Source organism: Lampris incognitus, chromosome 8 (genome assembly GCF_029633865.1).
Source record: "Lampris incognitus isolate fLamInc1 chromosome 8, fLamInc1.hap2, whole genome shotgun sequence".
Lineage (NCBI taxonomy): Eukaryota > Metazoa > Chordata > Actinopteri > Lampriformes > Lampridae > Lampris > Lampris incognitus.
The window spans coordinates 9387363-9412534 of record NC_079218.1 but is presented as its reverse complement, the minus strand read 5'-3'; the positions used below and the strand labels follow the sequence as shown (position 1 = coordinate 9412534).

General features: G+C 45.2%; 1 protein-coding gene across 2 annotated transcripts; it reads left to right on the top strand.

Moving 5' to 3' along the window:
* Positions 1-10743: 10743 nt before the first annotated feature.
* Positions 10744-16933, top strand: c8h11orf54 (chromosome 8 C11orf54 homolog). 2 transcript variants are annotated; one of them, XM_056284772.1, is made up of 8 exons: positions 10744-10849; positions 12874-12972; positions 13125-13198; positions 13313-13414; positions 13519-13695; positions 14272-14421; positions 14524-14640; positions 14734-16933. In XM_056284772.1, the coding sequence occupies exons 1-8, from the start codon at positions 10783-10785 to the stop codon at positions 14905-14907; spliced, it is 960 nt and encodes a 319-aa protein (XP_056140747.1). In that variant the 5' UTR covers positions 10744-10782; the 3' UTR covers positions 14908-16933. The 2 variants fall into 2 exon arrangements, with proteins under 2 accessions (XP_056140747.1, XP_056140748.1); XM_056284773.1 differs by lacking the exon at positions 13125-13198 and having other exon boundaries at positions 10815-10849.
* Positions 16934-25172: the final 8239 nt, after the last annotated feature.

Genomic DNA, 25172 nt, shown 5'->3' with positions numbered 1-25172 from the left:
CCCTATCTTGATGGGATTCCTGGGCGGTGTGGGGAAACACCACCACCACCATCACCACCACCAACACCATCACCGCCGCCGACACGCGAAAAATAAATGCCATGTTTTAAAACGCAACCTCATTTGCACTGAAACGCTATATCAGGGGTCCCCAATAGGCGGCCCGCGGGCCACGGCCGGCCCGTGGCGGGGTTGATTTATGTTCCGCGAGAATTTTTGGAGAAATGCCAGAAGGAAGATTTTTTTTAAAATTTCCCTACCGAAATAATAATAATGTAAACTACTAATTAGCCCCTAGCTAGTGGGTCTGACCCTTTAGCCGAGCGGTTAGTGATGTCGCCTTGTGGTGCAGTACACCCCGTGTCGAATCCCGCACCGGGCAAGTAAATAACCGGTTACACTAGCCTTACTTTTACTAAGAAATTAATTATTGTTATTGTAACCGGTTGATTTCTTAGTAAAAGTAAGGCTAGTGTAACCAGCTATTTACTTGCCCGGTGCAGGATTCGATACAAGGTGTATTGCACCACAAAGTGACGTCGCTAACCGCTCGGCTAACGGAGCTAGGGGCTAACGTATCTTATTAGTAGTTTACATTACCTTTCAAACAACACGCCTTCAGATATCCCAGAACTCGTTTTGTGAGGACATTTTAGGGGTTGTTTTCTTATTAATTTGGGCGACAAAACTGTGTCGCAATACGACACTATCGACAGCTGCGCTCCGTGCCGGTGCAACGCAGGTGAACGACGGTCCACGGCGACACCGACCGACTCGCTGCCCGGCCCGGATGTCGCTTTGCCTGGCGACAGGGGGCGTACCTGCGGCACGCGACCCGGACGGGTCGCGTCCAGAGAGTGACCTTAGACCTGCGAAACTCTCGCGATAATTTCAGCCCGGCCTCACCCAAACCTACCAAACTTTAACCAAACGCTGACAGTAACCTAACCTTAACCCAACACTTACCTTAACCTAACCTTTAACCAACGCTTACCTTAACCCAGCGCTGACAGTAACCTAACCTTAACCCAACGTTTATCTTAACCTAAACTTAACCCAACGCTTACCTTAACCCAACGCTTACCTTAACCTTAACCCAACGTTTACCTTAACCTAACCTTAACCCAATGCTTACCTTAACCTAACCTTAACCCAACGCTGACTACCTAACCTTAACCCAACGCTTACCTTAACCCAGCGCTGACAGTAACCTAACCTTAACCCAACGTTTATCTTAACCTAACCTTAACCCAACGCTTACCTTAACCTTAACCCAACGTTTACCTTAACCTAACCTTAACCCAATGCTTACCTTAACCGAACCTTAACCCAACGCTGACTACCTAACCTTAACCCAACGCTTACCTTAACCCAATGCTGACAGTAACCTAACCTTAACCCAACACTTACCTTAACCCAACGCTTACCTTAACCTAACCTTTACCCAATGCTTACCTTAACCTTAACCCAACGCTTACCTTAGCCTTAACCCAACGTTTACCTTAACCTAACCTTAACCCAATGCTTACCTTAACCTTACCTTAACCCAACGCTGAGAGTACCTAACCTTAACCCAACGCTTACCTTAACCTTAACCCAACGCTGACAGTAACCTAACCTTAACCCAACGCTGACAGTAACCTAACCTTAACCCAACGCTTACCTTAACCCAACACTTACCTTAACCCAACGCTTACCCTTAACCCAACGCTGACAGTAACCTAACCTTAACCCAACGCTTCCTTAACCTAACCTTTAACCAACGCTTACCTTAACCTTAACCCAACGCTGACAGTAACCTAACCTTAACCCAACGCTTACCTTAACCTTAACCCAACGTTTACCTTAACCTAACCTTAACCCAATGCTTACCTTAACCTAACCTTAACCCAATGCTAACAGTAACCTAACCTTTACCCAACGCTTACCTTAACCTAACCTTTACCCAACGCTTACCTTAACCCAACGCTGACAGTAACCTGACCTTAACCCAACGCTTACCTTAACCCAATGCTGACAGCAACCTAACCTTAACCCAATGCTTACCTTAACCCAATGCTGACAGTAACCTAACCTTAACCCAACGCTTACCTTAACCTAACCTTTACCCAACGCTGACAGTACCTAACCTTAACCCAACGCTTACCGTAACCGTAACCCAACGCTGACAGTAACCTAACCTTAACCCAACGCTTACCTTAACCTTAACCCAACGTTTACCTTAACCTAACCTTAACCCAATGCTTACCTTAACCTAACCTTAACCCAACGCTTACCTTAACCCAACACTAACCTTAACCCAACGCTTACCTTAACCCAACGCTGACAGTAACCTAACCTTAACCCAACGCTTACCTTAATCTAAACTTAACCCAACACTTACCTTAACCTTAACCCAACGCTGACAGTAACCTAACCTTAACCCAACGCTTACCTTAACCTTGACCCAACGTTTACCTTAACCTAACCTTAACCCAACGTTTACCTTAACCTAACCTTAACCCAATGCTTACCTTAACCCAACGCTTACCTTAACCCAATGCTAACAGTAACCTAACCTTTACCCAACGCTTACCTTAACCTAACCTTTACCCAACGCTTACCTTAACCCAACGCTGACAGTAACCTGACCTTAACCCAATGCTTACCTTAACCCAATGCTGACAGCAACCTAACCTTAACCCAATGCTTACCTTAACCCAATCCTGACAGTAACCTAACCTTAACCCAACGCTTACCTTAACCTAACCTTTACCCAACGCTGACAGTACCTAACCTTAACCCAACGCTTACCGTAACCGTAACCCAACGCTGACAGTAACCTAACCTTAACCCAACGCTTACCTTAACCTTAACCCAACGTTTACCTTAACCTAACCTTAACCCAACGCTTACCTTAACCCAATGCTAACAGTAACCTAACCTTTACCCAATGCTTACCTTAACTCAACGCTTACCTTAACCTAGCCTTAACCCAACGCTTACCTTAACCTAACCTTAACCGAACGCTGACAGTAACCTGACCTTAACCCAATGCTAACAGTAACCTAACCTTAACCCAACGCTTACCTTAACCTAACCTTAACCAACGCTTACCTTAACCTAACCTTAACCCAATGCTGACAGTAACCTAACCTTTACCCAACGCTTACCTTAACCTAACCTTAACCAACGCTTACCTTAACCCAACGCTTACCTTAACCTAACCTTAACCCAAGGCTGACAGTAACCTGACCTTAACCCAATGCTAACAGTAACCTAACCTTAACCCAGCGCTTACCTTAACCTAACCTTAACCAACGCTTACCTTAACCTAACCTTTACCCAATGCTGACAGTAACCTAACCTTAACCGATAGCTAACCTTATCCTAACCGATAACTAACCCACGACCTAATCTTGGCGTCACCCTAACCCCTTACCCTAATTCATTCTACCCCATATATATATAAAACTTTGTTTAAAGAAACACTCAACGGTAGGGAAAGTGCTCAACAAATAAGAAGCAAAATAATCCAGTGAGTCAAGTAAATTCTTGACTCACTGGATTATATATATATATATATATAAAATCCAGTGAGTCAAGTAAATACTTTATGAGACAGTACAAGATGATTGCTTATGGCATGAAAGAGGCTTGTACTGTCTCATGAAGTATTTACATGACTCACTGGATTATTTCGTTCCTTATTTGTTGAGCACTTTCCCTACCGTTGAGTGTTTCTTTTAACAAAGTTTTATATATATATATGTCTGTGTGTGTATATATATATATATATATATATATATGTGTGTGTGTGTGTGTATACACACACACACACACAATTGTCAAGCAAAGTGCGCATGTGCGAGTTTTGCAAATCTAGGGTTACCGTCTAGACAAGACCCTCAAAAAATACCAGTCACCATACAAACTGCAATCAATCAATTGACCAAGTTGCATTTTATATAGCGCTTTTCTAGCTGCAACAGCCACTCAAAGCGCTTTACATTTCTGGTCAAATCTGAATTTCAGACACCTGTTATAATAGAACACCAAGCCGTTACGTAAAAGTTACTGTCCCTAGTAACTAATGACTTTTTATATGCGGTAATCAGTAAGGTAATTAATTGCTTTTGAGAGAAGTAACTAGTAACTGTAACTAATTACAAATTTTCAGTAACTTGCACAACACTGATGAAACTTGTAACAACAATATGGGACCAAATGCTTCTGGTTCTCTGAGAGGTTACATTTCACACAGGATTGGCCATCTAGTCAAAACACAGCAAACGTGCGATTTCTTTTTCCTTTTCTTTTTTTAGGAAATCAGGAAAACTTTGTCATTTCATTCACCATTCATTCATTTCAGAGACAATCTCTTCCCTTGATGAATAATTAAAAAATAAAATTTCACAAATTCTTAAAACCCTTTGAAAGAATCTTCAATTTCTTTGAAATTTCCTGGTAAAGTCTTAAAATAAAAAAAGGGGGAGTTCTGGCTATTGGCACACAGAATGGAAAAATCTCTGCCACGTAACCTTTACCAAGAAAGTTCCACACCTCTGTCTCCATTACTGCCAAGGAGAGTGCTTTACATATATCCATGTCACACATCCACCTCGGTCTTCAAAGATATCATTCACAAGTTAATCAAACACAGTATGCCATATTGGTCACTGCTATTGTGTGATGTGAGAACATATCATGCCCATGCTTCCCTTTCTGGGATGGACTACGACTCAGGACGGCAGACTCCCTGTCAAACACGGCTGCTGTTTGGCACTGTGGCAAAAAGGGACATTGGTGTGCTGCACTTTTTTTCCTGAATGCGAACAAGAGAACGGGCCAAAAACTGTGAATGGGCCAACTACAAAGATCCAGCAAACCATAGTGTTGACCTTTAACCTGTTACCATCTCGGGACAAGAAATCATCCCTCACCATTCATCCTGTACAACTAAACACATCCCCATTCAAGATTGATTATGTTGTTGTCAGTTACCAAACAATACGCATTATTTGCCTGGGCATCATCAATAAAGACAAGTTCATTGAACAAAACCTTTATATCAAATACTTTATAGTCTTACAGATTTAGAATAAATTCATATTCTTATAAAAGCACCGTGAGCTGAAAAAACACAGCCGCTCCTCGTTCGGTAACCCTTCTGAGCCTCTTAAGGAGCATTTACCAAGAACACGCCTCACCCAACGATCATAATAAAAATAAGAAAAGCGTAGAAATAACTAAAGAATACTCTTTGTAATACCATCAAGTAATGGAAAGTCATTGAGAAGTACCTCGTGTTGCCTTGAAAATGGCCATTAGGTAGCAGGACAGGCTAGTACAATGTCGATTCATACAAATGTCAGTTTCATTGACAAGGCACTTTAAAAGCAGAGGCCTCCTCATAACCGAGTCACCAGCTGAACCCAATCCCTCTCATCTAACCATTAATTCCATGGCACACAGTGGCAACTTCGAAAAACACTAGTCTCGGTCTTTCTACAGACTTTTTATTGAACCTTTTGTGCAACACAGGCATCGACTTTCTTTTCTGAGTGGACCATTACTTTGATTTGTCATGTTTTGTTCATTTAAGTTTGCCCCACCACCAAAAAGGACGTGACCCACGACAGGACAGGAGGGTGTGCTTCGTTACGAAGCGAAATGAATTATTACGTCACATTGTCGGATCCATACGATAACGTACATACTGACAGACCTACCGAAACATCCGCGGTCTGTGTCAAGGTAGTTCTGTTGTGAATTTAAGGTCTGCTTTTGTGTTTTCTAGATTTCTTCTTCTTCTTTAATTGTTCTGACGAACCCAGCAACTCAGAGTCTGTACCGTTGGGTAACATGGGGGCACCTAGCATCACTGACACCATCATCATCTCGTTCTGCCCTTCGCCAGCTTCGTTTAACACGGCAGATGGCATGTTCATGTCCTTCACTTTCTTTTTCTTCTTCTTCTTCTTCTTCTTCTTCTTCTCCTTGGTGTAGGGCTCCGTTACAACAGACTCAGATGGCTCTCCTCCGACATGACCACCGCATCTGTCTTTTATCTGCTCTTTCCCTACATCCGACACGTCCATCTCGCACACGGTTTGACCCGACGTACCGCCACCGTTAGGTAACTCGACACTGTGGCTGCTTGTACGCTCAGAGCGACGTGACGTGGACGACTTTTTGCCTTTTGCCCTGTACGAAACTGTGCTACTGTCCACCAGGGAAGAGCTCTCTGATTCGGCATGGTCTTTCTCTGCAGGGGGTTTACCTCCTTCAATGGCTTTACGTTTCTTTTTCAACGCCGGGGTTTCATCCGTTTGAGGACGTTCATTGTCGCCGCCGGCACATTCTTCTCCAGGCCCCGAGCTCAAATACTTTGTGTTTAGTGTCTCCGAACCAACCTCTGAGACTTTCCCCCCCTCTAAAGATGAGGACTTCCTCTTTTTCTTTCTTTTCTTGGAACTTAACAAATCATCAGAGCTCGCTGCAAACTCATCAGTATTTTCAACACTCTCCACCGGTTCAGGCCCTAATTCCAAAGCATCGACATGCTCGTTCGTTTTGCATTTGCCTCCACTACTGGCCAAAATGTCCAGAGGCATAGATAGAGGACTTGTTGCACATTGGGTTTCAGGAACTTTTTCCACTGTGCTGTCAGCATGGAAGGAAATGGCCACCCTCTTTTCCTTTTCCCGCACAGATGCTGAATAGTTGCTTAGTGTCACCATGTCCTCTGAAATGTCGCCGGCAGATACTTGTGTCAGTTTCTTTCGCTTCTTTTTCCTCTTTACCATTTCCACATGGTCGCCTACAGAGCACTCAGCGATTTTCTGACTTTCATCTATATGTTGAACCTTGTCGGTACCTTCAAAAGTGTTAGAGGTATCTGTCCCCTCATCTGGAATACAGAAAACAGAGGTCTTTCTCCTCCTCTTCTTCTTCTCTTTCTTCTTCGGTGACTGAACTGTATCATTGATGGTAGCTTCATTCTCTGTCCCCTCATCTGGAATACAGCAAACAGAGGTCTTTCTCCTCCTGTTCTTCTCCTCTTTCTTCTTCAGTGACTGAACTGTATCATTGATGGTAGCTTCATTCTCTGTCCCCTCATCTGGAATACAGCAAACAGAGGTCTTTCTCCTCCTCTTCTTCTCCTCTTTCTTCTTTGGTGACTGAACTGTATCATTGGTGGTCGCTTCATCCTTTGTCCCCTCATCTGGAATACAGGAAACGGAGGTCTTTCTCCTCCTCTTCTTCTCCTCTTTCTTCTTTGGTGACTGAACTGTATCATTGGTGGTCGCTTCATCCTTTGTCCCCTCATCTGGAATACAGGAAACGGAGGTCTTTCTCCTCCTCTTCTTCTCCTCTTTCTTGGTAAATGACTGAACTGTATCACTGGTGGTAGCGTCATCCTCTGTCCCCTCATCTGGAATACAGGAAACGGAGGTCTTTCTCCTCTTTTCCTTCTTCTCTTTCTTCGTAAATGACTGAACTGTATCACTGGTGGTAGCGTCATCCTCTGTCCCCTCACCTGGAATACAGGAAACGGAGGTCTTTCTCCTCCTCTTCTTCTCCTCTTTCTTCGTAAATGACTGAACTGTATCACTGGTGGTAGCGTCATCCTCTGTCCCCTCATCTGGAATACAGGAAACGGAGGTCTTTCTCCTCTTTTCCTTCTTCTCTTTCTTCGTAAATGACTGAACTGTATCGCTGGTGGTAGCGTCATCCTCTGTCCCCTCACCTGGAATACAGGAAACGGAGGTCTTTCTCCTCCTCTTCTTCTCCTCTTTCTTCGTAAATGACTGAACTGTATCACTGGTGGTAGCGTCATCCTCTGTCCCCTCATCTGGAATACAGGAAACGGAGGTCTTTCTCCTCTTTTCCTTCTTCTCTTTCTTCGTAAATGACTGAACTGTATCGCTGGTGGTAGCGTCATCCTCTGTCCCCTCATCTGGAATACAGGAAACGGAGGTCTTTCTCCTCCTCTTCTTCTCCTCTTTCTTTTTGCATGACTGAACTGTATCGCTTATGGTAGCTTCATCCTCTTCTTCTCGTCTGTCTTCACTGCCATTGTTAAAGGACGACCGTTGCTTCTTTATACGCTTTTTTCTTGGCTCCATAAAATCTTCAAGTTGCGGAACAGAACTCTGGACCTCGTGTTCAGAGGTTCTATTGACAGCAGAATCTGGTGTTCCCCAGCAAGCCTCGGCTTTTTCCGAAAACGAGCCGAGCATGTTCTGCAGTGTGGATGCATCTTTTCTCGATTCCTCTAATTCTACTGGTGTTGACTCGGGATTTAAACTCACCAATCCCTCTCCAACTACATCTTCTTTCTTGTATTTTTCCCATCCCATCTTTTTGCTCTGCATTTCAAACTCATCATCCAGAAGTCCTGCGGCTGCATCACAGGCTAAATCAACACCCCTGCCATTTTCCGCAACTTGTTCCCTCTCCGTCTGCCCCTCACCGACATTATTTTCCAAAGGACTTGCACAGCTCTCTGAGTACACGGAAAACTGTGCCACCCTCACGTTTGGTTCCTCTAAGTTGCTAACCTCTTCCAGACTAACACTTCCTGGTTTGGACACACAGTCTTTTCCGCAAAGTTTTTCTCTCTGTTTCATTTCTTCCTTAAATAGGGCCTCGGCACCCTCAGACATTGATGGGGTTTTGTCTTTGACTTCTGCGATATTGCTATTCAGAAAAGTGCTAGCGTGCTGACTGTCTGGTCCTTCCTGGTTTAAAGGCACCTGTGGTCCATCTTCTACACCTATACTAGCAACTATGTTCTTGGTATCGTCACTTATGGGGTCTGGAAAACTCAAAAGGGGATCACTGGTTTCTGTGATTCGATGCTCGTCTTCTGACACTCTCGTTTGACGATTGGCCGCATGGCAAATGCCAGGTTGATCTTCTGTCACAGTGTCGCAGGCTTGTCTGCCCTGTTGGGTATATGCCCCATGGCTTTTCTGCAGCCTATCTGGTTCATCTGGAGTATACCAGGGTGTCTTTGGCTTTGATAATGTTGCAAAAAGCTTCCTTTCCTGTGCAATGACATATTAATAAATAAGTTAGTGCTAATGTTAATGAAACCCATGTCAGGATTCAAATTTGAGCCTTTGTGTGCAAAATAAGGCTCAATTTGCCAAAAGATTCCTGTGAATACAAGCCTCCTTACCACCACTTTGATGTCCTCATCATCTGAGCTTTCATCCGCCCTGTAAAAACGCCTTCCATTATTATGGAAATCATCACATGAAAAGCAGATACAAGCAAACAAAGAAGCAAAACATTATTCATCAATATGAACTCACTCTGACAATGGAGATAGGGTTCCCTCCTCAACCAATAAAGATGTTGCCAAGGAATCACCTCCTGTATTATATGTCTTCACGGCTTCAACACACTTGAAGAAGCCTCCAAATGCATGATTCTGTTAAAAATAAAGACTAGATAATGTAAGGAAATATTTGAAGGTAAATGTTAGAAATAAACTGCAGTGCCTGCTAGATGTAGAACAACTACCAAAAAGTCTGTATTTGCTTGGTAAGTCAAACGTTGGCCTCTGCTCGTTTTGCCGCCTCCCGATGAGCGTTTGTCAGGGTTTCTCTTGGTCCCCTTAAGGGAAGGGAAAGAATACCTCCTCAGTTTGCGTTTCACTCTTCTCTTCTTTTTATTTATCTTTGAATTCTTCAAGGATTTCTCATCTTGACCTTCTTTTTCGTCGCTCGGAGATGGGGCGTTCGAATTGCTCCTAGCGTAACGCCTCTTGACCGATCTGACTGCCCCCGGCACAGGCTTTTGAGTTATGAACAGGCCATCAGCTGAATCACTGCCGAGGCAAAATTATACATGTATCAAAGTAATATGGAAGCATCTTCAGGCTTCTGACCCATGGTCAGTGCTATTTGAAAAGGTCCATACAAGTCAGTGGTAGTTAGATAAGTAAGGTCAAATAAGATAAGATGAACTAAGACAAGAGTGCCATTTATGAATCCTCATGGGGACATTTGGCAGTTGCTGCAGTAGGTAAGAATGGAACAGGTACCACATTTAAAAGAGTAAAAACTTAAAAATCAAGAGGTATGAATAAAACGAATAAAGCCGAACCTAGTAGATATGTATACAAGTGAACTGAAGAAGCATGAACTAAAGACACCACATTAATACATACACACATATGTGCAACGGACAGTCTGCAGTCGAACACACAACTTGAGTTTATGTTTAAATGGTAAGTACATATTGTACCATGCACGTTACAATATATTCGTTGGATCACGGCGACATCCTTACGTGTCTGATGCACCGGGGTCATTCTGGATCCCAGACGGACACGTTGTCTCACCCTGCCTTTGTAATTGAAGAGCAGCATCAACATGTGTCGGTCCTTTAAGCGCGGTATCTGGAGGGAGCGCCTCCGGATGCGTTGGGGAAAGACCCGGAGGAGGGGAGTTACGCGCGCCTGCCATCCTCCAGACAGACGAGGCCGGCATGAAATGAAGCGTTTCCTCGGTTCTCCTCAAGCCACCTCCGTGGCCTTTCTCCGGACGCGCGAAAACTCCTCGACGGGCAAAAATAACAACGCTAAACACACGCGTGGCGTCCGGCGCTTCTGGAGACGACCGGCCGCGCATGCGCGCCCAATACCGGAAGTTGCGTAAAGGACACATCCTGGCCAATCGACGCTGCTTTTACTCGGGAGGCGGGTACGTCGGCGCGAGGGGTTTCCTTCCTGCTTCGTCGTGCGCTTGTTGCGTTTGCGGAGAGTGTCGGCGGCGCAGCTGGAGGATGGCGGACGGCCGCGAAACGGAGAAGGTCCGGCTGCATTCTCCTCCGTTAGGGGAACTGTGCGACGGTAAGCGCTCGTTTTCAACACGCCGGGGTCTGTGTTGCGACGGCTGGTGTTGTGTCACGTTTGGCGTCCCCCGTAGAACGCGTACCCCCAGTGTTCAGTTTGAAGCGGACCTCGGGCGTTACGTTTCCAGTTCACGTAAGGAAATTGCAAAATAGCAACGTGTTAAATCGTTGCGCTACGTTTGTATTATCAGCACCGTTTGACTGTCAGCGTGATATACCGAAAGCATGGGTTGCTCATTATTCTGCACAACTAGCTAGCTAGCTAACCAACCAGCCAAACCAAAACGTGAGTTTATGCTGTCATGCATATCACATGGTTGTGGAGGGCTTAGCTAACTTCATGTGGTTCCTTCCACTGACATGAGGACGTTTACTCCCATGCAAAGACTTCTCATATTAAAAACCGAGGTGGTCGTGTCTGTTGCAAACACATTCTACAAAGGATGCAACATTTGACACAACAGGGGAAACTTGCAATGTGTAGATTTGCCTAGTAGTCGTGTCTGTTGCAAACACATTCTACAAAGGGTGCAACATTTGACACAACAGGGGAAACTTGCCATGTGTAGATTTGCCTAGTAGTCGTGTCTGTTGTAAACACATTCTACAAAGGATGCGACATTTGACACAACAGGGGAAACTGGCCATGTGTAGATTTGCCTAGTAGTCGTGTCTGTTGCAAACACATTCTACAAAGGATGCAACATTTGACACAACAGGGGAAACTGGCCATGTGTAGATTTGCCTACTAGTCGTGTCTGCTGTAAACACATTCTACAAAGGATGCAACATTTGACACAACAGGGGAAACTGGCCATGTGTAGATTTGCCTACTAGTCGTGTCTGCTGTAAAAACATTCTACAAAGGATGCAACATTTGACACAACAGGGGAAACTGGCCATGTGTAGATTTGCCTAGTAGTCGTGTCTGTTGCAAACACATTCTACAAAGGATGCGACATTTGACACAACAGGGGAAACTTGCCATGTGTAGATTTGCCTACTAGTCGTGTCTGCTGTAAACACATTCTACAAAGGATGCAACATTTGACACAACAGGGGAAACTGGCCATGTGTAGATTTGCCTAGTAGTCGTGTCTGTTGTAAACACATTCTACAAAGGATGCGACATTTGACACAACAGGGGAAACTTGCAATGTGTAGATTTGCCTAGTAGTCGTGTCTGTTGTAAACACATTCTACAAAGGATGCAACATTTGACACAACAGGGGAAACTTGCAATGTGTAGATTTGCCTAGTAGTCGTGTCTGTTGCAAACACATTCTACAAAGGGTGCGACATTTGACACAACAGGGGAAACTTGCCATGTGTAGATTTGCCTAGTAGTCGTGTCTGTTGTAAACACATTCTACAAAGGATGCGACATTTGACACAACAGGGGAAACTGGCCATGTGTAGATTTGCCTAGTAGTCGTGTCTGTTGCAAACACATTCTACAAAGGATGCAACATTTGACACAACAGGGGAAACTGGCCATGTGTAGATTTGCCTACTAGTCGTGTCTGTTGTAAACACATTCTACAAAGGATGCAACATTTGACACAACAGGGGAAACTGGCCATGTGTAGATTTGCCTAGTAGTCGTGTCTGTTGTAAACACATTCTACAAAAGATGCGACATTTGACACAACAGGGGAAACTGGCCATGTGTAGATTTGCCTAGTAGTCGTGTCTGTTGCAAACACATTCTACAAAGGATGCAACATTTGACACAACAGGGGAAACTGGCCATGTGTAGATTTGCCTACTAGTCGTGTCTGCTGTAAACACATTCTACAAAGGATGCAACATTTGACACAACAGGGGAAACTGGCCATGTGTAGATTTGCCTAGTAGTCGTTTCTGTTGTAAACACATTCTACAAAGGATGCAACATTTGACACAACAGGGGAAACTTGCAATGTGTAGATTTGCCCAACTTTTTAGCAAAAGTAATGGAAAGTACTTAATGCGATCGGATGTAGTTAATAGACACGGAAACGTGTGTGTTTTTTGTGGCAGTGTTGCAAACGGGACTGAAGAACAATTTCGCTGAGGTTCAAGTCAGTGTGGTGGAGTGTCCAGATCTCACTCAAGAGCCATTCCGGTTTCCTGTCACAGGTACCAGTCGTCATTCCCTCATACGTTATCACAGTTTAAAACACCATATCACTGTGCTATAGTGGGCTACAACGCAGTGTACTTTCTCTCATACATTTTAAATGTTTGTCCTTGTTGCAAAATGTAATTTATCTTCCACCTATATTTGGTAGGCCTGTGTGGGAAGCCTCGCATTACTGATGTTGGCGGGGTACCTTATTTGGTACCACTGGTACAAAGACACAAGGTAGAGGTTCCCCCATGCGGCGTAATGTACAGAGAAAAATATTTATGTAACATGGAGGCAGTGTGAACTGAATCACAGCATTTATTATAGTGTATTATTCCCTCCCCCTTCCAGGAGTACAATATGAACAGTGTGTCAAAGGAAGTGGAACTGCCGGGAGCGTTCCTTCTTGGTGCAGGAGCTGTAGCCTCCAGAATTGTTGGAATGAATGCTGAGGTACGTCACACAAAAACATCTAATCACATGCAATGAAAGGTGAAGACAACACCTTTGCTCTAAACTATGGGGACCCATTTAACACAATATTTAATCATCCACAGTTGATGCCTCTGGTTTTGACTGAAGCAGAGGGAAGGCCGGCGGTGAACGGCAGTTACTGGTCCTCCATCAACCCGGCTGACGGCCAGTGTCTGCAGGAGAAGTATAGTGACAAATTCTCTGACTGCAACTTCGGATTGTTGGCCAATCTTTACGCTTGTGAAGGGAAACCCGGACAAGTAAGGCGTCTTCTTATTTAATTGAAGGCAACGTTTTGTTTGCGTGTCTGAGAAAGCAGTATCATTCAAGTTTTTCTTATTTGTGACTTCCTCTAAAGCAGAAATTCTCATTTTGCTTGCCGTCCTGCACAAGGAGGTCAAAGTTCTCTGTACAGCAGTGCCGCTGGGGGTGAAAGAGTGTGTGAATTTACTCAAGCACACTCCGTCAGGACAGACACTTGCTGTCACAAGGGCTTGTATCCATGCCTTCAGCATGAAGGACAGTCTCCTTGCACTTACTGTGTCACTGTCCCCCGCTCGAGGGGAGATTGAGGGTTCATTCGTTATTGCGTTGTCATTGTTTGTTCTTTCTTTTTGGCAAATGAAAAACTTTCCAGGTTACATATTAATGTGAACAGCGTGATTTGCAGTTAACTGCAAGTTGATAATCATGATGCCGAAGTTGAACTTGGACCCCGTTTTGTGCTTGCCCCAATCGCATGAAAGAGTGAGCCGTAGCTAAAGGGAAGTGATGGGCGTGCTAGTTGAACAGTAAATACTGACACCATCTTCATCTCCTCTCTGATTGCTCACCAGGTCATAGAGGTGCGGGCCAAAAGGAGAACAGGAGCCGAGAGCCTTGTGGGGGCCTTGAGAAAGACCCTCGAAGCCCACTACCCGGATAAAAGCTTGGCCCTGGGGGGCACCTTTGTTATCCAGAAGGGCAAAGCTAAAATCCACATCATGGTAAATAAGAGGCGCTAACAGTGTTCTGCTGCATGTGTGGTCGATTGCTGTTTGTGAAGTTTAGTGCGCCGTACTTACCTTCTCGAGACCGCTTCTCCGTAGCCGAGAGAGTTCCCGGTCTGTCCTCTCCACACCAACGACGACGTCAACAGCTGGCTCAAGCACTTTGAGGTCAGCGCCCCGCTCATCTGCCAGTCGGTGCTGGTGTCCAGAGACCCTGTAAGTAAAGACTTCGCTGTGTGTGCGCCGTCACCTTGTCGTGTCTAATTAACTCCCATGAGCAGCGTTCAGCTTTCCGTCTTTACTATCCAGGGCTTGGACCTGCGCGTGGAGCACACCCACTGCTTCAGCCACCACGGAGAAGGCGGCCACTACTACATAGACACCACTCCTGACACCGTGGAGTACCTGGGCTACTTCATGCCCGCTGAATTTGTCTATCGCATCGACCGGCCCCAGGAGACCCACGTCATCGGACGGGAGTGAAAAAAGACGAGCGTACTCCCGCTGGCGACGATAACCGTTATTTTTGGGTTATCCGAATCGATCCCGAATACGTAGGTGATTCATATTAGCAATTATGAATGAACACGTGTGAACTGGAGGATGAGCGTTTGTATTCATCCTTCCACAGAAGTGATCTCATGATCATCCTTAAATTGCAAACATGAAATTATTACACTTTGCTGTATAAAAAAAAAAAAGCATCTGACTTCTTTGAGGCCCAGTCTCATCACATAGTGGGATATCTTGTGAGTCTGTGCTGTTGGGTTGGTCTAACCGGCTGTATCGCTGGCTGGAGCCCAGTAACCTGAGCAGTGGGATCCTACTACTGTAAAACATCCTTTTTTACGGGACAGTAAAATGATGAACAGATGACGACGATGATGATGTGTTGACTCGAGATGCCAACATACTTTCTGTGTGCCGCTAAACCAACACAGTGAGATTTGTGCAATTTTAGCGCGGTCGCGGGGAGAAACATCGCCGTGGGACATGTTTCAGTAGAAGTTTTACTATGCAGAAAGATGAGCCACACGGTTTCTATAATAAACTTTAACATGAGGGGGGAAAAAAGTGTTGGGAGTTTTTTACACAGGTTACTGGTGTCGAGGGTTTTAAGGACAACATGTTTTTCCTCGGGGTCTTCAAGGGGTATCTGTTAGGGTTAATTGTGCATCTTTAATTTTGCAGTTCTCCATTTTGATGTGGAGGGAGGACACCGGTGATTATTTCTGGCTAATTAATAGTTGGCTGCTTGGGGACAGATTTGTCTTTGGAGGGCACGTGAGCCAAAAAGTCAAAGTGTGATCCCTCACACAAGTACATGTTACTGCGTTTTCTCCCCCCCCTCCCCTCTTTTTCTGCGTTTTGTCCCCCCCCTCCCCTCTTTTTCTCCCCCAATTACCCTGTTTTCCGAGCCGTCCCGGTCGCTGCTGCACCCCCTTTGCCGATCCGGGGACCGCTGCAGACTACCACATGCCTCCTCCCATACATGTGGAGTCGCCAGCTGCTTCCTTTCACCTGACAGTGAGGAGTTTCACCAGGGGCCTCCCAGTCCCCCCCCCCCACGAACAGGCGCCCCGACCAACCAGAGGAGGCGCTAGTCCAGCAACCAGGACACATACCCACATCCGGCTTCCCGCCCGCAGACACAACCACTTGTGTCTGTAGGGACACCCTACCAAGCTAGGGGTAACATGGGGATTCGAACCAGCGATCCCCGTGTTGCTAGGCGACGGAATAGACTGCCACGCCACCCGGACGCCCCGTGTTACTGCGTTTTTGATTGCAAGTTATTGTTTAGATAACCGCGCTATGCATCAGTCTGCAATCAATCTCCATGTCACTACTTAATGGGTTGTAAATGATGGTGATCCTTAAATTATCCTGACCGAGCCACACGCCATCCTCCAAACTGTTGCACCCCGACACTAGGATGAAAGCCTTTAGAAACAAACACCATATTTGGCTGTTGGGTATTAGATTTGAACCTTAACGTTAGCCATTCTTAAGAAAAGGTCAAGCCAATAAACGGCTGCCCAAACTATTAAAATCTCTGCACCTTATAATTAATTATGTGTTGGGGGGTCTCTCAGAGAGCCAGGGAGACTCGGCGCCATCGTCTGTAGCACGGGTTCTTCTAGATGCTTCAGCGCTCCATCTCTGGGACTGCAGGGCTTCCGGGCGCTGGGACTTGGGTCTGAAGTTCAGTCCATAACGACGGCCACCCGCACTGCTGCTGTGCTGTGGTGAGCGGTCCTGCTCTTTACCAGCAAGGACCACCGTTTCCATCAGGCGACAGATTGGGAGCCCCCCTCCTCCTCTCAGGTTGCCTGGAATGTGAGGGTTTGATGTTTTTTGAGGATATTGAGGCGGTGTTCTTATCCAGAGTAACGCACGACATGCACAAGTTGACGACAGTGGTTTGTACCGTGGACACTCGGTCAAGGTCGTAGTCTCCCGAGAGGTTTTCTGGATAGGAGGTGACATCGGTCGCGGCTGAAAGTTGAGCTTATAGTTTATGCCAGAAGATAGTTTGTTTCATTTTGGTAATGAATATTTGGTGACCCTTTCTATGAAGCCTGCATCTATAACGCCCTATAAACATCTATAACGCCCTATAAGCATCTATAACGCCCTATAAGCATCTATAACGCCCTATAAGTGCAGCTAGAAGTCATTGTAAGATTCATTGTAACCATGTATACGCCCTCACGACGCCTCATAACCACCTTTATGATACTTTGTCAATTTTAAACGGATTTATGCATTATAAATATGTCGTCATAGCCTGTTTATCTGTCAAGTGTCATAATGCATCATAGCCAACTTGAGTTGCTGAAGTTTTGTAGAGCTGCATAACGACACTTGAGCGCTTTTTCAATCTTCAGCCATAGCCGTTAGTCATTGCAATACACATTATAGGAAAGTATGGGCGTTATAGATGCAATAGATGCTTATAGGGTGTTATAGATGCTTATAGGGCATTATAGATGCAAGCTTCATAGAAAGTGTTACCAAATATTTTTCTCCAGAATTTAAATTGAAAAGTGCCTGAACACACACAGAGCTCGGATCTAGTGTCAGAATGCTGTGTATGCAATGTGCAGCTGTACGTATAGGATCATATCTGAAGTGTTTCTTGCAAGTGAATAGGAGGCCCGCCCCTGTGCCAGTATGGTCTCATGTTACTGTAGTAGTTCCTTTATGTGTTCTTCTAGCAGTGCCAGCAGGAGAAATCCTCATTCATTCATTCATTGTACTTACGCTGCATGCACGGCTCTTCCCGGTCATGGTTATCCACCGCGGAACGTTTACACGTTACACTTAAGAGTATTGGGTATCTGACATGAGGCCACTGGATGTGCAGCGGCACTGTGTAACCGCAGGGGAAATAATAGGCACACAACAAATACAACCCCCTATAACGCAGCCACAGATAGAAAGGGCCTGGCTGTAGTGAATGACAGCAGCCTCCCCCCTCCACAATGAGTGTGAACTGCTTCCCCTGCAGAGCGCTGACGGCCACAAAAGTACCTCTGTAAGAGATCCTTTGTCCCGGATGAGAGGAGTGTACCGAACAAAACCCCACCGATTATCCTGTATGTGCTTTATGCATGTGTTTTAGATAGTGCCGTGCATGGTTCTGACAAGGTTTTTAACTGCGTCTAAGGTTTTTATACTGTTTTGGTTTTTGTTTTTTGGTGGCGTTTGCCTGAGATGAGACCAAAGGCAAATTTCCAGCCTTGGTTTGGGCAATAAAGTTCTATTCTATTCTAGTCTAAGTTCTATTCTATTCTAAATTCTATTCTACTTGCAGGTGGTATTTCCCTGAGGAAAGGGCTGGCCTCTAATAGTCTGCCATCTAGTGGTAACCTACAGGAGCTGCATTGTAATATGCCCTAAACAAGTTAAGTATAGGATAGGGGACCACATGGGACACCCATAAGCCTGCAACAGACAAATTCACAAATTCTGAACCTTCTTTTACTTCCTTCAAAAATGAACTTGAACATTGCCTGGAAATTATTAGGTCCTCCGCTAATGTGAAAGCAATGAAAACTATTCTATTTGTGCTCGTCTGTGGTCTCATGTTGACTTGGTATGTGTGGCATCTTTATAGTAGTCATTCCCTATAAGTGTTTTACTTGTATTTGTCTATTTCTGCATCTTTGTGCAAATGTATTTTGTAATGTTTTGTAATTGCAAAAAGAAAAAAAAATATGTGTGGAAAATTCCCCAAGTGGAAAAATACCACAAAGCTGTAGGCTAAATACATCACATCGCTGTTCATTCAACATCAAATGTAAGTATTTCATATCCCACAAGTTGGTGTTCAACTCTCAAGTGTTTTAGCTTGGATATTCTATCAATCGTATGAAATATAGTCTATTTCAACGTCTATGAAATATTATGAGCTTTTGGAAAATTGCCCAACAAGAAGTAACAGAAAAAGTATAAAACAAAAACAGAACATACTCTGCATTGTAAGCATGCAAGTTCAACTGCAAATTGGATCATTGCCTTGCCAAAAATAAGACAGGCATAATTTGAAAATAATATTGCAATAGCAGAATTGCATATTCATTTGACCCCTGTCCATTATGAGCTTTCATGCACTTGAAAACCTCTTTGGGATTTGTATGAGATTATTTTGATGTAGTTTATTTAATTGAGTCAGAGCTTGAATGTCAGTATATCATAAATTTCTACATTTACTGGCTAAATCTTTGTGCACAAGTTTATTGACATGCTCCAAGTGGATGTCCAGCATCATGGAATATGTTGAATAAAAAAATACAAGCACAAATCTAAGTTTATGATTAAATCTCCTGTCCCATGTAGATTTCAATAAAATTGACTTGACTATTAACAGTCCACAGTACTTTTCCCCCAAAAGGGTGCGCTCTTTTATTGCACGATACTTGCTACTAGGCCCACTACTATTCAACTTTGAAGCAATTTATCAGTTGCCTTAGCAACCTATTCATAGCACGCAGCTCACAGATGTTTCGTAATAGCCTACATTTTAGTGGCTAATGTTGAGGTTTTGCTCAATCGTTACTGTTCATTATAGTCAAATAGTCAAACTGACTGAGGTCATTGTTGTAAATAATTGTGATGGAGGCTTTATTTAGCTTTGGTCGGTTTTAATGAATCACTACCAGGCAACACACCAACACTCATGTAACTTCCTCCGGGACTTCCCCGAGGTCACCGAGCCCCTACATTTTCCTGTCCCATGTAGATTTCCAGCATCACTGGAAATCATTATTTCAATTCAAAATATGTCTGCTTCATGTCTTCACTTAATAACAAAGGATGAATCTAATTTAACTTATCTGACTAATATATATGTATATAAATTATATTATTAATACATATTAATATTGGTAGCAGCAAAGGCTGACCTGACTCAAGTCGGTGAGCCTTAGCGGCTACCATTATGTGAGTAGATGGTACTATCTATCTGTTTCTACTGCCTTGTAGATTTGCCTCTTTAGGCAAAGGCTAGGAGAAGGTGACTCCGAATTCAAATCCAAGAAGGTGCTGGCAGCAGGGCACTCGGTGGTGTTTGCGGCAGAAGAGCCCAATAGGATCATCAGCCCTTTGGACCAATGGCACAAACATCAGATGGCATGCGGAGGAACCACTCTGTTGGTCAATGGATGGCATTGCTTGGCAAGTAAGCTGTCACTGCGGGGCAACCTCTTTCTACTGAGCCTGCTGCACTATGGTGTACCACTTAAGAATGGGTTCTGAGGTCCAGAGAGATTGTTCAGTGGGGGCATGACACTGACTGTCTTAACTACTGTGCAAGGGGTGATGTGAGGAGAGCTCGATGGGAAAAGCACTTGCGAGGAGAGCGTTTACAAAGTCCTATGGTGACAGAATGAACGTGATAGTAGCAGGCTTAAGGAGCTGGAAGCTACTAACGGGACCTCTGCACATAGGTGACTCACATGTGCTGGTCGCAACTCTGTTGAATCCTGGGCAACAACAGGGTCGAGGCAGCTGTGCGAGTGTCCGGGCAGCCCTTTTTAGGGAAAGCACTGCTCGCCCCGTAAGGGGAAGCCCCTAGAAAAGGTGGGGTAAAAAAAGCTTGCTCAGAAACTACCTGGCTGGTTCACCGCGGCCAGCAGGTCTTCACTTCAGCAGTTGAAAATGCAAGAAAGTGAACCGATTGTTGCTACATGGAACGTTTGGACCATGTTGGACAACCACGCCAGACCTGAGAGAAGAACTGCACTGATTGCTAAGGAGCTAGAGCGATACCGCATTGACATTGCTGCTCTCCAAGAAACAAGGATTGAAGGCCAAGAACAAATACAAGAGAGCTACTACACCTTCTTCTGGATTGGAAAGGCTGATGGAAGGAGAGATGCTGGAGCGTCCTTTGCCATTACCAACATAATTGCGTCCAGATTGCCCACTTTACCATCAGGAATCTCTGAGAGGATTATGAGTCTCCGAGTCTCTGTGGGGGGAGAACGCTTCTCATCACTCATCAATGTGTATGCTCCAACCATGGCGTATCCAGATGAAGACAAGGAATCTTTCTACCAGAAACTGGCTGAAGTAGCGGACAGTGTACCAAGCGCAGTCAAGCTTCTCATTTTAGGAGACTTCAATGCAAGGATAGACAAGGACCACTTAACCTATGAGGGTGTCATCGGAAAGTTTGGCAAGGGCAATACGAATACCAATGGCGACCTTATGTTGGATCGCTGTGCTGAGCGTGACCTGTGTATCACAAACACCTTCTTCTTGCAGCCCAAAAAGAACTACTTCACCTGGATGCATCCAAGATCAAAGCATTTCCATTTGTTAGACTACGTTGTGACTCGCAGGGCAATCTTGACAGAAGAACCCTCAACAAAAGGTGATGCGTGGAGTGGAACGCTCAACTGATCACTACCTGCTCCGAACACAGCTGCGAATGAAACTGAAGATGACGTCACGAAAAACACCATGTGAATCACCGAAGAAACTGGATACCAACAAGCTAGCAAGCACAGAACATCAAATGAGACTAGCTGCAGCAATCACATTTGCTCTTCAAGATGAAGAAAGGGCGGCAACAGGCGCAAGTAACTTTGAAGAATGTTGGATACAAATGAAAGAGACCATCTATAATTCAGCAAAAGAGGTGCTTGGTCATTCAAAAAGAAAATTGCCTGACTGGTTCCAGGATCAAGATGAAGCAATCCAAGAACTGCTACAGGAAAAGTAAATGCTTCACAATGCCCACCTGAAAGAGAACTCAGAGGAGTCAATCAGCCTTCAAGGCAATTAAAGCCAAAGTTCAGAAGGAGATTAGGGTGATGAAGGACAACTGGTGGAGCAAGAAAGCAGGAGCACTCCAGGCCTTAGCAGATCAAAATGATATGCATGGACTCTTCTCTGCGCTGAGAGCCATCTACGGCCCAAGAAGCAATACGATAGCACCAGTAAAAACGGCGATGGAAGTAAGCTGTGTACTGGCCTGAAAGAGATCACAGAAAGATGGAAAGAGCACTTCTGCACCCTCTTCAATCAAGAAGGATCAGCAGATCCAAATGCATGCCAGTGGCTTACAAGAAGGCCGATAAGAGAAGATGTCTGTGAGCCGATCACAATGGCTGTAGTAGAGAAAGCACTTAAAGACACCAGGGGAAGGCACCAGGACAAGATGGCATCCATCAGACATCCTGAAGCATGGCGGCTCACTACTTAACTCAGAGCTACTAAAGCTCTATAATGCCTGTTGGCAGAACCTATACCTTCCAAAAAACTTCAGTGACGCTTTGATTGTGACCATCTACAAGAAGAAGGGTGAACGAAGCGATTATGGAAACCACTGTGGTATTTCACTTCTGTCGACGGCTGGAGAGGTCCTGGCTAAGATCATACTGAACTAGATAAAGATCCTTTCAGAAGAAGTGTTGCCTGAAAGCCAAATTTGGTTTCAGATCTGGCAGATCCACCACAGACATGATCTTCACCCTGAGACAACTCCAAGAGAAAGCAACCGAACAGCACATTCAAAAGCGTTTGACACTGTTGATAGAGAGACACTGTGGAAAGTGCTAGAGACTTATGGCTGCCCCCAGAAACTGATCAGCGTCATCAGACTTCTCCATGATGATATGACGGGGAAAGTATCAATTGGAGGAGACGTCAGCGATGCTTTCAACATCAAGCTTGCAGTGAAGCAGGGATGTGTGCTTGCACCAACCCTATTCCCGTTAGTATATCTTGCTGCAGTCCTAGAAACAATGTCAGCCAACTTGAGAGGTGGCTTGTATCAGGACCCGAACAGATGGAAACCTCTAAAATCTTGCGACACTCAAGGCATCTACCAAAACAAGAGAACTCTGTGTTCGAGAGCTTCTCTATGCAGAGGACTCCGCTCTGGTTGCCAATGATCCTGGAGAAATGCAAGAAATAGTAGACCGCTTCTCTTCAGCAGTTACCCTCTTTGGACTGAAGTTCAACGTCTCCAAAACAGAGCTTCTGTACCAGCCTCCCCCTCAGAAAAGCCCCGATGAAGGTCAGCCCAGTATTTTGGTTAATGGAGCAACTCTGAGGACCACTGAGTGCTTTACCTATCTGGGCAGTGCTGTGACAGATACAAACTCCTCTGACTTAGAAGTGGATAGAAGAATCCAAGTAGCCACAAAAGCCTTATGTGCCCTCTACAAACGACTTTGGTCCCACCATGACATCAGGCTGACAATAGAGATCAAGGTCTACAACACAGCTGTTCTCCCGTCTCTACTATACTCCACTGAATGCGTGACCCTGTATCGCAAGCTCACCAGCATACAGCTTCGTCATCCGCGAAAGCTTCCGTGAATCAGATCACCCCCTGACTGCCATATTTGGATTGGTGTCAGATGACGCGTTCCTCCCCGAGTCTTATAAAATACTGCGGGGCAACCTCAGCCTTGCGGCCATTTTTCTAGTGGCCACTCGCGGTATTGCAGCGGGAAAAAAATCCCCTGCGGCCCAAAAAGCATTTTCCCCATGGACCACCATTGTAAAAGAGACGCCTGTAAAACTGTTGACAGGACACCTGCGGCAATAATCATGGTCAATTATTACTCTTTGTATTGTATATTTTTAAGCCATTGGGTTTTAATCTTTTTTTTTTAACTACCAAAGCCCAGAAAAATATATTTTTTTCTGCATGACGTCACGGCTGTGTACGCGCACTCTACGGGCGGTCATGTTGTGTCTCGGGAGCGAGGATCTTTAACTATCATAGTGTTTAATACGATCTTGCTGTTTTGGAACATTATCTTTATTGTTGGTTGGTGTTGTCGTTTGTATTAATACATCCATGGTGTCAAGTCCCAAGTAAGTCCCGTAGTAGTCTTATTATGCATCCATGAAGTCCACTAGCATAGCATTAATGAATGCGCAGCGCCGGATGCTGAACGCGGTTCGCTCGTTCTCATAGCCTAGAGGCATGACGGGAGTAACACTACTGCGCATATTCAGTGGGCCGCGTGTACCCGGAAGTAACCCAGAAGCCAGAAACTTTTTCGGCGTGCAGTTCGCGTTATTATGGATTCCACCGCTTTTCTGGGCAAGACTAGGAAGACCCGCCCCTACTCGATCCCTGATTGGCTAACCCCACCCTAACCTTAGCCAACCTAACCAACGGAGGCGACGAGTACTGGCCAATCAGAGGCAGAGTTCGCGGAAAACCGGTACGAGTACTGGCCAATCAGAGACAGAGTGCCCAGAAAAGCAGTGGGTTTCATAATAACGCGTGCAGTTCGCTTGTTTTTCCCCCACCCGCATTCCGGGAACGCTACCTCTGATTGGGTAACGCGAGAGGGTCACGTGGTTCATGTAGCCGCCGAATAGTTCCAAACGAAGCTTGGCGGGTCATTTAAATGAGCTGGTTAGCCGCCATTTCTGGTAACTACTCACCAATATTTTCAGATTTTCACATTTATGTATAGATACAGATATGGATATATCCCAACGTGACACATATTCTATGCGCACTGTTTGGAACTATCCGGGGCTCCCATGATCCGCCATTGCTGTGGCCCATCGCCGTCTACGGAGTTGACGTAACTCTCTCTTTCTAGGGCTCTGGCCTCCGTTGGTTAGGGTCAGGGTTAGGGCGGGGTTAGGGATAGGGTTAGCCAATCAGAGATAGAGTAGGGGCGGGTCTTCCCGGAAACCGGGTGGGGAAACGAATAACGCGTACTGCGCAGGTCTAATGCGACTCACGTGTCTGCTGTGGTCTCCCTGCAGGGTAATTTGCAGGCCTTCCGGTTTGCTTCTTGGGTTGTCAGGCTGCTTTGACCGACGACTCTCATCCGGCATCTCCTCTATATCTCTTGACTCCAGGACGGTTGCTTGGACTGACAGGCTGCCGTGACTGACGCCTCATCGTCTTGGCTCTCAGATTTCTCACACCGCCGCACACGTTTTTATACGCCCTTCGATGACGTCACGGCGTTGCGACGCGTTTCTTTGCTGCGGAAAAACATGTGCTCCGGCTACGTGGCAGGTGTGTATATATATATTATGGAAAAATATACACATACAGCTGGCACACCTTTCGGTCCCAGAAAAGTTGAGAGGGTTCATCCGGACAGCAAGTGCCGGTTTGCCGCACGACCGCCGCAGAAACGCAGTTCTGACAAAACCTTGTCAGAACTTTTACCGAAGCAGCACCTAAACATTTTCAGTCAAGTGTTGCACAAGTATTGCATAGGTTGTATAAGTGTTGCATGAGTAGG